At 42.5% G+C, this 16,714-nt stretch overlaps 1 protein-coding gene across 4 annotated transcripts in view; it reads right to left on the bottom strand.

The window, feature by feature from the left end:
• col12a1a (collagen, type XII, alpha 1a) overlaps positions 1–16,714 on the bottom strand; it is a 64,756-nt gene that overhangs the window by 31,918 nt on the left and 16,124 nt on the right. For 2 of the 4 annotated variants that reach the window (XM_037746416.1, XM_037746414.1), the window contains exons 14-31: positions 13,605–13,874; positions 11,064–11,330; positions 10,053–10,245; positions 9,822–9,946; positions 7,658–7,807; positions 7,435–7,554; positions 7,159–7,323; positions 6,913–7,059; positions 6,267–6,406; positions 5,474–5,603; positions 4,196–4,341; positions 3,575–3,704; positions 3,348–3,484; positions 2,147–2,276; positions 1,911–2,050; positions 1,538–1,670; positions 1,300–1,338; positions 329–468 (exon numbers count right to left, since the gene is read on the bottom strand). In XM_037746416.1, the coding sequence (XP_037602344.1) occupies positions 329–468; positions 1,300–1,338; positions 1,538–1,670; positions 1,911–2,050; positions 2,147–2,276; positions 3,348–3,484; positions 3,575–3,704; positions 4,196–4,341; positions 5,474–5,603; positions 6,267–6,406; positions 6,913–7,059; positions 7,159–7,323; positions 7,435–7,554; positions 7,658–7,807; positions 9,822–9,946; positions 10,053–10,245; positions 11,064–11,330; positions 13,605–13,874 (2,702 nt within the window). The remainder of the gene's footprint in view (positions 1–328; positions 469–1,299; positions 1,339–1,537; positions 1,671–1,910; positions 2,051–2,146; positions 2,277–3,347; positions 3,485–3,574; positions 3,705–4,195; positions 4,342–5,473; positions 5,604–6,266; positions 6,407–6,912; positions 7,060–7,158; positions 7,324–7,434; positions 7,555–7,657; positions 7,808–9,821; positions 9,947–10,052; positions 10,246–11,063; positions 11,331–13,604; positions 13,875–16,714) is intronic. The other 2 variants (XM_037746415.1, XM_037746417.1) reach the window with 2 other exon arrangements.

The following is a 16,714-nucleotide window of genomic DNA, read 5'->3' as shown; positions in this document are numbered from 1 at the left end:
GACGCATGAACGGCAGTTTGCCTGGCTAAGTAATGCTGGACTGAGGTCCAGCGAAGAAGGCAAAGAGAAGAAGATTAAGGAGTAAGTAGGTAATGTTTTAATGCCTAGTATTGCTGCTACTGCTGTTTTCCCTTTTAGACTATTCAGATTAAATTAGAACTTGTGTTTCTTCTTTGCCATTAAACTACTAGAGTGTCTCTCCTTTTTTTACTAAAACCTCAATCTGCTTTGGTGTTGCATAAGAAATAAAAGCCTTGTAAATGAATACCATACTGTATGTCTAATGTACATTTTATGATGTAAATTTATGGTCTGCTGTGCGACTCACGGTCTGGCTCTTTCCTCCAGCCGTGGGTACGTAAGTGATCTTGTAGTTCTGGACGCGGCCTGGAGCTGGATTCCATCTGGCGTTCAGAGTGGTGATGGTTTCGTTGAACACAACCAAGTTGGTGGGAGGTCCGTTAGGTACTGGAAAACGCACACACATATATCACAATTACGACCACGTCTACCCGTCATGTAGTACGAGCATTTTTCTTCCAACGATCACCTTGAAAATATCTTTTAAAGACACAGTCCTTGATACTTTGGTCAGCTCATGTTAAAATGTCAAAATGTCAACTCTGTCTTCATCAAATATCAGTTAATTTACTTCTAGATAATTCACTTTCTTTACTTTATGGTAAAACAAAGCAGGTTTACCGCCGATTTATATCAAGGATTGCAGCTTTAAAGAAGAAAAGACAATCCTCCTCCGGGATTTTGCCTTTTCTGAAGCATGGATGGATTCTTATGAACAGCGATGCATCGATGGAAAGACGATAATGGATGGATTGATAAATGCATGGATGAATGCGATGGATAAATGCATGGATGAATGCGATGGATAGATGGATGGATGGATGATGGATGATGGATGATGGATGATGGATGATGGAATGGGCTTCAAAAACAAGGATTCAAGTCCCTGTTTTGCAGGGCATGCATGGTTGAAATCCTTCTTCAGCCATTTAACTTGTCATTTAACTGAATAAGAAGAGATTCAGGAACAGCCATGGAATGAATGGTATGGACAAATGAGACAAACACAGACAAGGACAGACAAAATGATCAAATCGGCCGTGTCAGGTGCACCACAGCACCACCGGAGCGGTGGATGGGTTAAGGGCCTTGCTTGATGATGGAATGATGGTTGTTCAATGAACAAAGGTGCTGATGATGACTGGTTGAAATAATAAAACATGCTTTCATCACTTGGAAGAAAAAAGCATCCTCTTGCTTTACCACGAATATACTTACCCGATGGTCTGCTACCATCAGGTGTGGTCACTACAGGCACTAGAGGCAGAAATAGAAATTATATAATGGGCATACCCTTCGCTCACCATTTCACTCCGCACATTTCCAGAAGGTAAAAATCGAAAAGGTTAATCATTGGTCTAGCCTTAAATCAAAGATCCAACAGAGATTCTGTCAAGCAAACTGAAGCAAAACAGTGTTAACTAAAGTGAGTCGTCATCACAGAGCTGAATCTTACATGTCCTCTCGGTGCCCAGCAGATCCTCGCTCTCCGATTCATCTGGATAGATCGCGGTGACGGACACATCATAGGGCGAGTCTGGGTCCAAGTTCTCCAGGACGTGGGTTGTTTCATCGCTGTTCAGAATGTTCTGATGAGGAAAACACAATCACAGCGTGAGGTTAGGTGCAAATTTTAGCCAATACAAACCAAAGATCCATATTAGAGGGCTTATAATTGGTGCAAAAGTCTGTTTTTTAGATGTTCCGCCCGCCTCCACTGGAAGTCCTTTTCAAAGCGTCGCCAAAGCGCTTTCTGTGGGACTCGTCAAGAAATACCTGAATTATTAGATTAGGAATGTAAACATCTTGGACAGCTGGTTTTCTCTTACATATTGGAAGTTGGAGTCTCCCTTCTTGACCCAGCCGATGCGGTACAGAGCCACGTCGGAGGCTCCGTGATCCCAAGTGGCTCTGAAGCTGGTCTGGGTGACATCTGAGAATCGTAGGTTCTGCGGGGCAGGAACCACATCTACAGAACAGAGGGAGGGAAGTTAATTTATCTCAGTGAGAAGCAGGCAAATGAAGACAGTGCCATTATCAACAATGTCATCATTTTCATTCTTACCAGTGATTGCATCTCCCAACATCGGCTGACCGGGTCCCTCATCGTAGACTGGAGTAACAGCCAGGGCATACTCAGTCTGTGAGACCAGGTTGTCCAGTTGTCTGGTGGTCACACCTCCGTCCACTTCCAGCTGCAGAACAATCGAACACGCTTGTTAAATATTACTACAAAAACTTAATAAAATAAATATATATAATGATGTTTGAAAGCTCATAGAACTTCTGATGTTTTTTCTCTTCAGCCATATTTTGCCAAGTCTTGCAAAAACTTTAATTACGTTCACGGCGCAAGTTTCCAGGAACACTGGCGACAGCGGGAATGCGCTTCTAATAAGACTAAAAGGAAATTCGACCAGAGGGTATAAAACTGATCTTATTTCCAGAGGAAAATGGGAACAAACAAGCAACAAAAACAAAAATCTGCAAACAAAACCACCTGGAATACATATAGGAAACACCACACGGAGTTTACTGCTCTTGATCCCATTACGTTTTATTAGCTGAATTTCAAGAAACTGAACTTAAGGAATTCAGTATGAGCATGCATTAAATTAAACAGCTGCTGATCTTTTGCATTCTAATTCAAGCTGTAAGTATAAACAGACACCGCATTTGTCTCTCTGGACCATAAAACCATGCAAAATGATTCACCTGGAGGGAATATGTCCGTCTGTGTTGTGAGTGGCATACTGTCACTTGTTGGGTCACTATCACATAATCAATTAGGTCAAACATGACATTCTGCTACTTTCCGGGCAGTAAGCTCTTCCTCCCCACGCGCTGCATTTTTGACAATCGCATCCCTCCTCCCACGAGTCACTTTCACATGTGTGTTTCCATCAGAGGATCACCTCCACCTAATTTATTGCTAAGGAAGAAGCAAAACGCAGACCACAGAGTTTGCTGCTGTAGCCCAAGAGCTGCTAAACGAGGACGTGCAACCATAAAGTAGCCGTCCAATCCGCCCTTTAACCCCCGCAAAACCACATTCTGATAGTCTTTTCATTGGCCTCCAAAACATCCCCTAATGTCCGTCCAACCAGCTGCAGTCTCCATTATGTGGTATCAGCCAATATATGAAGAGATCGGTGAGAAATATCGATATAAATTCATCACCATCAACCCTAATGGCTCAAACAGACAACGGGCAATGAAAACATGGTAGGAAAAGAAGAGCTAAATAGGATTGGAATGTAACTCACTTCTTTAGCGTCTCCTTCCTCAGGCTTGTAGGTGATGATGTACTTGCGAACAAGACCAGGAGCGGCGTCCCAATTGAGCCACAATGTGCTGTGGGTGACGTCACGAACCATCAGTTTGCCCGAAGGTGGCAGGGGCACTGAACAAAGGGCAGGAGGCCAGTGTTAGTTTCAGGGTTATAGTTCATGAAGACAATGTTGAATAAACTCATGATTCGGCGACTACATACGGGTGACTCCCTGCTTGGTCAGTGGTTCACTCGCTGACTCTCCATGCAGGGCGAAGAGGGAGAGCGAGTAGGCTGTGTTGGGGAGCAACTTCACCAGCTGAACTTCGGTTGTATCCCCTCCCACTCTGATCTGCAATGGCACCAGACCAAACCAATAACATAAGGTCAGAGGGGAAGTGGATGACAGGGACTCCTCAGTGACATAGTCACATCTGCTGATTCCGGTTTTGGCCAAAATGAGGTTTGACACCTCATGAACAAATGATGATGTTCCTTTGGCAGAGTGAGCTCATGCTTCGCCCACCCCTTTGTGACTAACAATGCTCCTTCTGTAATTTCCCATTTGCCTTGTGTGCTGAATGGCGAGGCAAACACTGGCGGCTTTGTAAAATGTTATTTCAGTCTGTGACGTCTGTATTCTGTCAAGAACCGCTGACAGTAGGTCGGTCACTTCTGGTGTTTAGCAATGTGTTTGTGTTGTTTGGTGCATGGGAACGTTTGTGTGATTGCGTCCACCCATAAACACGTGTGCATCTGTTCATTTTTTCCTCGTCGTAACCTGTCACATCCACAGTTTATTCAGTAACGCTGTGTTCACGGTGTTACGATGGCGTCTCTTACCTCCTGCTCGAGGGTGGGCTGAGTGGCGTTGAGGGCGCTGTAGAGCAGCATGTAGCCGGTAGCGCCCGCCGCCTCCTCCCATCTCACCCGCATGGTGGTGGTCTGCTCTTCATAAATGTCCATGCGTCTCACGGCACTCAGGGGCACTAGACAACCAGGCAATGATGTTAAAGGCAACAACTATTGACACAGTGAAACTGATGTAATAAACAGCTGCCTATACTTGTGAATACACACACACATGCACACACACACAGACACACACACACACACAGACAGACAGACAGACGTAACTGTGCAAACACAAAACATGTAAATATAGGGCGTACACATTTGCACATTTACACACACAGCACCTTATACACTTATTTGCACACTATATACACATTATTTATATTATTATTTTATTATATTGTATTTTACTTTACTGTATTGCTACCTTTTAGTGTCTTCTATAGTTATTTTTTATTGCTATTATGCTGCTTATGTAAGGGGACATATTCAATTTAGCATATATACATCTATGCTCGCTGGGACACATGTTTTTTTGAATGTTTCTTTGATTGCAGAGAGAGTTTCTCAGACCTTTTTGTATGCCATTCAAACTGCAAACGCAGTGATGTTTTATATGTGCTTTTATAGATACTATATAACGCTATTAAAGCTCTGCTGCTCTTGAAAGCACCAGTAAAACAGAAATTAACAACATCCTAAAAGAAACAAGTCAAAATTGCACTTGAACCCCCGTGTAATCACGTAAATTGCCTTTGAATTTGCAACTAATTAAGATTTACTGTTGCTATCTTTTTGTAGCCACATCCGGTTTTATAAACAAGATCAAGATATATATATATCAAGATCAAGATAAGATTAAGATATATATATTACCTTTGAATGTTTATTAATGTAATCACAGCCACTGAGTGCATACAATTTGTGTTTTGCAAGTGAGCCAGAGAGATTCAGTGACGGAGGCTGACTCAAAGGGAAACTGCTGTGCATAGAAGTAACGGTCGGAGGTTCACGAGTGCTCAAGTGCCTGCTGAAATTTAAACTGTTGCTCTTTGACAACCCCATTTATATGGGTTTCCTTAAGTGGGAAATGGTCTCATCTACAACTTATGATCAAAGACAAGTCAGCCAATTTGTGTTAGTGTAGTTTAGGTAGTTTACATTCCCATGGACAACTTTCACCATATTTGGATTTTTATAAGTGGATCTCTTTAAATCAAATGATGCGGGTCTAAATGAAAGCCTAAAGAGAAAGAGAGGACATACGTGTGGTCTCGGTTCCTTTGAGAGGCTCGCTGCTCTCCTCTCCCACCACAGAGTAGACGTTGACCTGGTACTGTGTCAGAGGGTTGAGGCCGTGGAGAACCAACGAGGTCTCAGTGCCATCCACAATCACCTAATACAGAAGGGATAGTTAGAAGATCGTAGCTTAAAGGAGTAAACTGTGAGAGTCTTGAATATTTTTGCAGTATTTTCGATACAAAGCTTCGGGCTATTATTAATACTGGATTAATTTGAGTATTTCGGAATGCTCTCCAATTAAAACCAGAAATCCATCTGACAAGTTTTTACTGGACCAAAACTCAGCATGTGCTTCGATTCCAGATCCAACAATGAACAACAATAAAACCTCATCCTCTATATTCACTATTTAACAAAACCATGGGAGCTGGACAAAAACAAACATCCCCGTACATGTAATTAGATTCAGACACCAAAAATTGCATCTATTCCAAACATTGCGGAGCCAAGACCCCGCTGGCTAATGGAGCTATCGCTCATGAACTCATTATTTGCTCTCTAATCCTCTAAACTGAGAGCTGTGTGTTTTTGTTTCCTTTGCCCTGTGTCGGTTCGTAACGCAATTAGACACCCAAACAGCGAGCGGCCAACACAAACAGGAGGCTGGAAATACAAGTTTGAGTGGCGTTTCCCCATTAGGCTCAGAATCAGTGGGTCAGGACACATTAAAGCCAACATCCCCTCAACACCCTACACTTACAATGACTGTGTGTGATTGAATTAGTGAAAGTAGAGCCGTGGCATGTGGCGGGTATACCTGTTGTGGGCGTCCAGACACCGTCATGTACTCCACACGATAGTTCTCCACCGGGCCTTCAGGGCCTGTCCAGGTGACTCGGAAAGACTCGTAGGTCGCCTCTGATGTCACCAGGTCAGTTGGAGCATCGGGTGCACCTCCTATTCAGGTGTAAGCATAAAAAAGACTGCGGATTAAGGAGCGGGGCACAAACTAAATGTGGCAGCAGGTAAAAGTATAGTAACAAGTCCTAACAGAACCTTGTACATGCTACAGTACTTATTGAGATTATAAAACCACATCCTCTCTAAGGAGTTCCCCTACAGTATCCAATAGAAGCTCTTTAATTTGATTAAGGAGAAGACAATTTCCTTTTCCAGGGAGCCAGAGAGAATATTAGGGGGAGAAGAAAATGATAGATCTGCAATCATTTCCAAGAGCTTGGCTGGTTCTTTGCTTCTAGTGTTGCTTTCCATGGTGGGCCAGACATAGGACCACTGTCTGCGGGTCTGGGATGCTGTACACTATATTTATACTGCTTATCAAATGTCTGGGAATGGAGCAGTTGGCTTATAAGTGGTTATTATTTTTTATAAAGTAGAAGGCGTCTATCCTTGCAATCCAGTGTTCTGTTCCTCAGTGATTCCTTGTGTAAACTCGTACATACCTGGTCCCTTGACACTGTTGCAGAGGTTGTCAGTGAGGTTGTCAACGATATCCAACAGGAAGGAGAAGTCAGCCACGTTGTACATGTGAATAGTATCCGGATCGGTGGCAATAGACCTCAACTCATTCTCATCGGCATTCTTCACACCTAAAGAGCAATTTGAAGACAGTAGTTATTAGAACTTTGATACTTATGATACTTCATACAACGAGTTTGTGCACGCAAACAGTACTGATTTCCACTTACCGATGGCATAGAGCTCAATGCCCTCATCGCGCAAGTTCTGAGAGTTGAGGTTGACATCGTCCTGGGATTTGCCGTCAGTGATCAACACGCCGATCTTCCTGGATTTGGGTCGCATCCCGACGTTCTCTTTGAAATTGTTCTGGAGGAGGTAGTTCAAAGCCAGACCTGCAATGGAAGAAATCAATGTTCATTTTCCATCCTTATAGTCACACATTATAAAATTTACTAGTGGCACCGCTCCCACTAGCAAAAAATTCAATAAATAGATCAAAGTACCAGTCAGGGTGTTTCCTCCTTTGTAGGGCAGGTTACCCACAGCTTCCAGGAGAGAGTCCCGGCTTCGATGAGCATCCAAGTGCCATTCAGTCTTTGGGTCTCCACTGTACTGAGCAAGACCTGAAAACAGCAAAAAAAAATGATACCAATGTAAAGATACCTCTTTTTGTTATATTGGTAATAACCAGTTGACTGTAACTGTGCTTGTTCGGGGCTGACCCACCGATTTGGACTCTTTCCGGGCCAATGTCAAAGACTCCCACCATACGAGCGATGAATGCACGAATGGTCTTGAAGTTGAGACGTCCGATACTCCAGGAGCCGTCCACCAGCAGCACAATGTCAGCTTGTGCAGTGGTCTTACACGTCACATCTGAGAGGGCAACATTTCAGAGTCTTAATTGGACAAAATTTTAAATGGCACATATAAAAGAGAAGTCCAACTGTCATAGGCGTGCGTGGTGAATTGTAATGAATGAGGTGCTCAAAGAGGTGTGAGAGGTACAGGAAAGAAGGAGAGAGAAGAGTTCATTTTTGGCATCGAACCAAACTAAATTACATCACAACATTCCCCAAGGTGCGAAACAAGCAATAAATTCACAAGTCATAAATTATTCCTTCTTTTCTGAAGGTTTTTTGTCAGACAACTTTTATTTTCCAGGTGTTAAATAATTATTATCTTCTTGTCTTGCGACGAGTCGAGGCAGTATTTCTCTCGGTTGTTCTTTTCTGATCCTTGAGTTAGTCCCACGGGCAAAATCAGGAGAGTACACCCTTAATGGCCTGGGATATATCAAAGGACTTCCGTTGGAGAGGTTACTGTGCCCTCCAGAGCAGGGAGGTAATATTCAGCTTTTCCAAACGCCTGTGTGATGACAAGGAAGGCATCCGTTCCCCGGTACCTAAAAGAGGGCTGCAGATGTGCATTGGAGATATGCAGATGTTGCACTAGCTGCCACTGTCTGCAACTGAAAACAGGTTACATGTTTGGTTTACAGGTTGGTTCGATCACATAGAAAACCCAAACCCAGGCCCCATGACAGACAACCCTTTCACTCACAGCAAGGGTGAGACAGACGATTAGACTGTTGCCAGGCTAGTAAATAGGCGTTATCAGTCGCTATAAGCACCATAGATGTGGGTCAATAGGGGCCTACTACACCCAATAGTAGGTTTTATCATCGATTCACTTCAGTTTTGTTGCCTAAACCTAAAAAAGTTGTAATTTTGTTGCCTAAATCTAAAGAAGACTTTTCATTTATGTTCAAAACGTAACATTTCTTTCAGTTTCACGTTAGAACGTGTTGCTTCTAATTTTTGCTTTCACTTTTACAACGTAGTAGGTGTAGTAGGCCCCTACTGACCCACATCTATGGTGCTTATAGCAAGCAATAACGCCTATTTAAGGGCCTGATAACAGTCAAGAATACAGAGAAAGCCTACAGAGGTGCAACAACTTGTCTGCTAACATAGAGTATCTCTAACAGGTAGGCCTGCCAGAGGTATATCACCAAAAAAAAAATAAAGACTAATATCTGGGACTGCTTACTATCCGTTGGCTGGGATGAAAATGCAAAAAGGGGTAATTATGTAAAGGTACATTGCGGTAATAATTTATGTTCTACTGTTTGTTATTTAAAATATTAAAAATTTGTTTTTATTAAATTAGGACAAGGAATGAAAGAGAATGATTCTTAGGACTTTGGGCTTGTTGAGAACCGGCCTGTCGTCAATAGATGGTACAGTGGAGAGTGGGATCCTCTCACCTGTTCTAATGAATCTTCTGGAGCTGTCACTGACTTTGCATCTGCCTCCTTATTAGGACCGGAGTGGTCAAGCTGACCATACATTATAGTTCCCTCCAGCAAACACAACATTTTTTCCTCCTTCTCACACTTGCTGCCTGCAGCGCTCTGACTCAAGAGGTAGTAAAAACATTTTATAACTGCAAACAGATTATACGCGTATGGCTCGGATCTACGCTGGCCTGTACTTGGAACTGGAAATAAAAAAGCGGAAGCCCAAAGTGTCACAATGAAGAAAGCGAGGAAAGGGCAGACAGATGGGAGAGCCATTACATCTGTTATTTCGCGAGACAATTAGCTTTGAGGAAAGGCATTTAGGGAAACTCTTCGGCTTTTATGGGGCATGGGTTCGGAGCGTATTTTCCTAAGCATAAATTTACTATGTGATAGAGTCTCCAATGTTTGACTGTTGCTGCCCAGAGACATAACATACTGGAGACACTGCCTTAAAGGTGATGACAGGCGTAGTAACAGAAAGACTAAAACCATGTTGCTCTACTTAGTTTTCTCTGTTATTCCTTTGATGATAACATTTCTATAATATACATGCGGGTCGTATAGTAGAATATTAGATAACTTTACCTGTTGCCTCATAAGGAGGAGGATCAGGTGAATCCATGAGAGTGGTTTTCTCCTCTCCAGCCAATGGCATACTCTCTCCTCCTTCAAACATACCAAACACATTCACTGTGTACTTGGTACCAGCTCTGTAGATTTAAAAAAAAAAAAAAAAAAAGATTTTCAGATTTTTTTTACATGATATACTAAAGAATATTGATCATATTGACAATGAGGTTGACAATGAGAACTCACCTCAGCTCCTCTAGGACCACAGTGTTGTCATAGGGACCAACCAGGAGTTGTCCCAGGTCAATGTCTTCGCCTGAAGGGTGGAAAGTGACTTTGTAGCCCTTAACATCGCCGGGAGCATAGTCCCATGTGACACGGAAGCTGGTCTTGGCAGGCTCTGAAGTCTGGAGGTTCCTAGGACCTTTGTAAGGTGACACTAGGGAGACAAGAGAAATGATTGACTAAACCAGTGGATCTCAAACGTTTTCTGTCATTCCCCCCTTTTGGAGTTTAATTTCATTTAGTTTTATTTAATGCTTTTTAAAAAAGACCAATGTATTGGGGTCCAGGCGGACCTCAGTTAAAAGCACCCTTTTGCAGCCTATGCAGTTAGAATATTTAAAAAAGACTCGATGGATAAATTGTTGCAGGAGAGAAAACAGTTTTTAACCGAAATGAAAAGGTGGAAGGTAGGCTAACGTTTCTGTAAGTTTAATAATAATAATTATAATGTCAACGTTATGAATGGAGCTTCCAACCACTCGGTGCAGCCCTACTGCATCATATTTTCTTTTGATTAGCATCAGATGAGCACGTTGTCTTGTTCGGCTCCGAATCATCGTCTATTTTTCTTTTTGTCCCTGTCAATTATCTGTCCATTCTGTAAACCTACAGACTACCTGTCTGCATGAACACCGTTGCTACCACGGATGTATAAAAAGACGATTTTGTTACAGTCCCGCCGTGAAAAAGATTCCGACAACAGAGCATTAATTGCGCATCACATCACCCATAGTTTGAGAGCCACTGGAGTAATTGATACAGAACTCAATGATGCAAAATTCAAAACTAAATCTTTTAAGTGCTTTATAATGAGGAGAGCAAATAAATACTGTAATACTGCTTTAGTCATTTAGTATGAGAGAGAGTTATAATAAGGATGTGGTTGAGTTTGGAATGGATAATCAAACTTTTCCTAAACCTGGCAAAAGAAAGAGCAACATTTGTGGTTTAGTGAATGAGAAACCAACGTACGTGTTGTTCCTTCTCCTTGCCTTGCTTTGCCCTCTCCGGAACGGTAGATGGGCAGAACAGTGATCTTGTAGGTGGTGAGGGCGGTAAGGCCTTTCAGCACAGTAGAGGTGGTGCCGCCGGGCACCTTGGCTGCTAGCTGGCGCCCTCCCACCTTGGGTTTGTAGGTAACGCGGTAGTTGAGTACGTTTCCAGGTGCCGGTTGCCATGTCACCTTCATGCTCTTCTCCGTCTCGTCGGAGACGACGATCGTCCTGCCAGCGGCCGAGACTGCGAGGAAGGAAAAAAAAAGGAACAACGGTTAAAAGAGGAGAAATGATGAATGGATGGTGTGAGGTAAAATGTAGACTTTGGGCCATATTCAGGTGGGAATGTGTGCTAAATGTGTGCTTAACCACATATTTTTCCAGTATACCTTTGGAAATATAAGCAGCACGGCTTTCCTGCTGGTAAGTAAACTAAACAGTAACACGCTTGGCTACCTAGCAGTCTTTCATCTGGATATCTGCTCAGTTTCCACACGCGTGTGGACACAAACCTACCCAAATATTTCTGATTTTGAGAGGTATACATTAAACAGGCCCGAATTTACATGATTGATCATGTGTAGTTGGCGGGTTGGGGAGCCAGACTTAGATGTCTTGTGAATTTGAGCAAAGCCATAGTTCTCGTTTTTCCATTGTGCTCCGCAGAGTGTTTCTTATTTGCAGCGCAGGAAGGGCAAGTGTGAATTGTCAGAGGCCTCGAAAACGAGCTGAGGAAAATATTCAGAATGCTCTATACTTCAGAGGGAGGACTTTTATTAATGGAAAAGAAGCAGCTCATCCAAGTTTGCCTTGTGTGGCTCAGCCCAAAGAGACCAATGATTTGTGTAGAGAAAAGAGTGCAACAGATAATGGGCACAAAGCGAAGGAAGGAATGAGCAAAAGTGAACATTTTAGTTTACAAAGCTGCCTCGTGGTTGTGTTCGGTGTGTATGCCAAATGTCTCGCTTGCCAGAATCAATAAACAGTAATGATGGTGGGATATATTTTTCCTTGAGCGCATTCCATTTCACTAACTGGTGGACAAATTCCCTCCCAACTGGTGCGATTTTCCGCTCAATGTGCTTTTCTCATCCAAGCGTGAGTATAGTCTAACAAGGGAGAGGCCGGTTGTCTATCTGTCCTGCATCTCCCATGAAAACCGGGTGCAGGTGCGCTGGACATTACGTCACCTCTGTACATGCATATAACACACACGCACAGTCGTAAAGATGTGCACGCGAAGACTATATATTCACGATGGCTCAGGTGAATGCCAACAGCTATGTCGTTATCTTTTCGCTCAACAGAATGAGCAGAACTACGACTATTACATATTAGGGCCCTTGTACGAAAAAAAATTAAATAAATACAGAGCAAGGGGAGTGGGGTAGTATTCCGAAAAAACGTAAGAAATTTATGAGAAAAACTTTGGATATTCTCTGAAATTAAAGAGGCAAATTTAGGAGAAAAAATCACACAAATTTGCGAGAAAAAAACTCGGAAAAAAGCAAAGTACAAAAACGTGGTAATTCAAAACAGTGGGGTATTTTTGTTTAGGAACCATATCGCTTCACTTTGCCAGGTTGGATCAACCTCATCACACTTATGCCACTGTTAAACACTGCAACACAGTGCAACATATATTATTATTATTGTATACATTATATATTGTACTAGTGGACTCTAAGGACATAATTCACCATAATCAGTGGCTCAACACAAACAGTTATGTTATGTGCCTTTTCTTCTACTAACACAGTGACATTTGGTGCACGGTCCCTTAAAAGCGTCTGTGTGTAACTATGGTGAATTTACGACTTTATAATCTTGTAAATTTGTGAGTTTTTTTCTCATAAATTTGCAACTTTCATCTTTTTTTGTCACTCTAAGTGTTTTTCTTGTAAATTTATGAATTCAATCTCGAACATTCAGGGTTTTTTCTCGGAATATTACCCCCCTCCCCGGCTCCGTAACTTTTTTTTTTTTTACCCACAATGGCCCTAATACGCTTTTGTATAGAACAGTAAGTGTCACTGACAGATCTCTATTCTACATAACACCCAAAAATGTATCTCACAGCCAAACTGTATTTCCTGGATAATTTTTGATCATCATTACATCTCTAACTTTAAAGGCATGTATGAAACTTTAAAGCTTAAGATGTGTTTATGACAAGAACGTCTAGACCTGCATTCTTGGCTTTAAAAAAAACAATCTTCTTAACATTTAGACATGAAAAAAAAAACATCCCTTTGTGGTCATAAAGCTTTTATGGTTTTTATGCTTTTATGGTCGTGGAGTTAAATCACACTTACCTTAGTTTCACACTTTCTAGGTTACCCCAAAACGAGACATTCAGAAACTCAGGAGAGGAAAACAAGAGAGGAGGAAAGCATTGGAAAAATACCAAGAAAAAGAAAGAAACAAAAAAAGAAGGGAGCAGATGTAGGAAATGAAAAAGGGAGAGAAGTGAAGGATATAGTATGGTGGAAGAGTTAAAGCAGGTAAAGTGACTTACCATCCGTGGTTTCCTCTCCAACCAGGGGCTGACCGTCTCCGCGGCCATATCCGGCGAACACAGAGACCTGGTAACGTGTCTCTGGGGTGAGACCCTCCAGGACTGTGGTTGTGGTGTCTCCTGCTATCGTCTTCTCCCCTGTCTCCTCAGTGTACAGAGACTTCCACCTGATCCGGTACTGACGGACGTTACCTGGGGCCGCGACCCAAGACGCCACAAAACTGGTGTCGGTGACGTCACTGGTCACCAAGTCTCTGGGTGAGCCGAGCTCTGTGGATAAATGAAGAGGAACAGTGTAAGAAATTGAGCCTGTGCGTAATGAATGTGGAAAATAAGTAGCATTACAGCTTTACTTTTGTTAACCTAAAGACTTTCCTCAGGTTTTTCTTTGTTTTGAGTTGCTCAGATGCATAATAATTGGACTAAGATGGTAAGTGTTAGCGCTGAGGTACAAAAAAAATGCTTTAGGGAGCTCCAGCCCAGTGATAGCTTTGTCCAAGTGGTGTTGATTTCTAACGCAGATACATATGGAGGGTTTGAGGAAGTGAGCGAGACAAAAACAATGAACAAAACTAAGAAACCCCAGCGATAAACCATGAATAATCACTCATCTGTCTCTGCTTTAACCCCTCGGGATCTGTTTGAACAACCCTGATTTTCTCCCTTCATAATCAGAGAGTGGAAAAATCTCTGCAAAACTAATCATAAATCACATATCCTCAGCGCCTCTCCCGGCTGCACTTTAATTTTCCATCGCAAAGGAGGAAACCTGATCCGCAAAAGTGCGTTTGCTACAATTGCAGATGTTGCCTTTCTCCCCATCACTCATCTTTCTTGAGAGGAAAAGAGAACGGCACAGTGGAGGGGATTTTTTGTGGTGGTGTTTCGTGATGGGCACCCAGCTCATGCTTTGGCTGAGAGGGGATGCCCATGTTGAGATGGACTCAACACTCAGGTCTGATGGCTGCCATGTAGAGGATCTACAGGAGGATTTGCTGCCACACATAGCCTCCCACACAACCTGATCCTGAATCAAGCCCCTAAGCCCCTACATGCCAGCACCTAATGACAATATAATCACAGGCAGAGCAGTGCTGCTGGGTGGTCTCTCTCTCAAACCTCATTCATCAAACCTCACCAAATGAGGTTTAACAAAAAAGCCAAATGCAAAAAAAAATGAGATTCATCACAAGTCTACCACAATGTATAATAATGTGGAAATGTTAACAACAGAAAAGGCAGCCACTATGTCTATTAGCAGTATCCATCTAATACAGAGGAACTAGAAACTGATATGAACAGAAACAACAGCAGCGGCGCTTCCTGCCAAGCAGACAGCGATCTGCACCTTGAGAGCCAGATATGAAGAGTGATGGCCATGACCACAAACTAATGAAGAGTTCCATCCAAGTTTTGGAGCGTATCATGAAAACAGCGAGGGCCACTTATAAATACCCGGATCAGTCTATCAAAAGGGTTATCCTTGCCAAAGGCATAAAGGATGAATGTGACAGACTTTTCTGGCTGTGTGTGAACCGAGGGCGAAAGGAGCACAATATAATGACTTCTGCAGACAGTGGCTCACTTTTCATTAGTACTTGCAGACAAGCTGAAGAGAAGGGGGCATCTCTTGGGAGCAAAGCCCACATACATGAAACACATGGTCCACAGATCTAACAAAAGCTTTGGTTTGCATGTAATGTATGTATTGACACAATATCAATGTATTAATTGTCGATTTATTTTCATGCTAATAAAAACATTCTGTCTCTTCTTATTTACTCTCTCTCACCTCTAACAAACTGCATCCCACCCTTCAAGGAGAAAGCTACTCTCAAATTACGACCTTGGACAAGACCAGATCACAAATTCACATTAAAGGGATAGTTCGGGTGTTTTGAAGTGGGGTTGTATGAGGTACTTATCCATAGTCCATAGTGTATTACCTGTATATGTATATGATGGTCAGCACGCCCCCAGTTTGGAGACGCAGACACAGGAGCAAAGCATTATAGTGCTGTGGACGAGGCCGGCAGCAAAACGTATTTTAGACACCTAAAAGAAAGGCTCACCTAAAAAAAATCTATATCAGTTTAAGTGTACACTATATTTAGAATATTTCCACCGCTTTACTTTGCTGTCAGACAATCCTTCCCGTGTATCCATCTTTGCCAAAGCAAGCAGACATTGAAAAAAACTGTAATTTTACCTCGCAGGAGACGGTTAGTTTGTTTGTGTTATTGTGTGATTTTGGTGAATCCGAACTAACCAAAGTCACACAGTAACATAAACAAATGAACCAATGGAGGCAGCGGTAGACCAGCAACTACCAGTTTTTTTAATGGTGTCTGGTTGCTTTGGCGAGAGCATTGATAGCGGCTTCAGTTCCCCATCGGAAACATAGACTGTATAGCTGTCTCAGCGAAAATATTCAAAATATAGCGTCCACTTTAACTGTTTTTTTTTGATGGGCCTTTCTTTTAGGTGTCTAAAATACGTTTTGCTGACGGCCCCGTCCACAGCAGCACATTGCTTCGCTCCCGTGCGGTAACTCCCGTCTGCTTCTCCAAACTGGGGGCGTGCCGACCGTCGTCTACTCTAGGTAATACACTGACTATGGATAAGTAACTCCTACAACCCTACTTCAAAACATTCGGACTATTCCATGGAAGCTTCACCCACTTCTCTAGCAAAACCACATATGACACAACTGAACATCATCTAAGAGAGTCCCTGCAGGGCATGTGCTGACATAACCGTCACATCTGCTGCCAAAGATGTCTTAAGCTTGAAAACATAAATGACTGGCAATCACCCACAAACACGCCTGCAGGCGAACAAAATACACAGGAAACAATACCAGCTCATGCTCGTGATGGTTTTATATAACTCACACCATTAAACCACTGTATATCTCTATTAACAACCTTGGTATTGGGTAGTCAGACACTGAAAAGACCCAGCTAGTTCTTAGTATTCTCTGTAAACTCTGACAAAATCACTGCAGGAAATACATCTTTCCATCAAAGTGCCATCTCAGCACTGGCACCCCACTTCAAACTTCCCTTACTTTATTGCTCTTGGTTCACTGAGACATACATCTGAGCCAC

This window comes from Sebastes umbrosus, chromosome 16, assembly GCF_015220745.1.
Source record: "Sebastes umbrosus isolate fSebUmb1 chromosome 16, fSebUmb1.pri, whole genome shotgun sequence".
In the NCBI taxonomy this organism is placed as follows: domain Eukaryota; kingdom Metazoa; phylum Chordata; class Actinopteri; order Perciformes; family Sebastidae; genus Sebastes; species Sebastes umbrosus.
The sequence above is the reverse complement of the archived record's forward strand: the minus strand, read 5'-3'. Positions and strand labels throughout refer to the sequence as shown.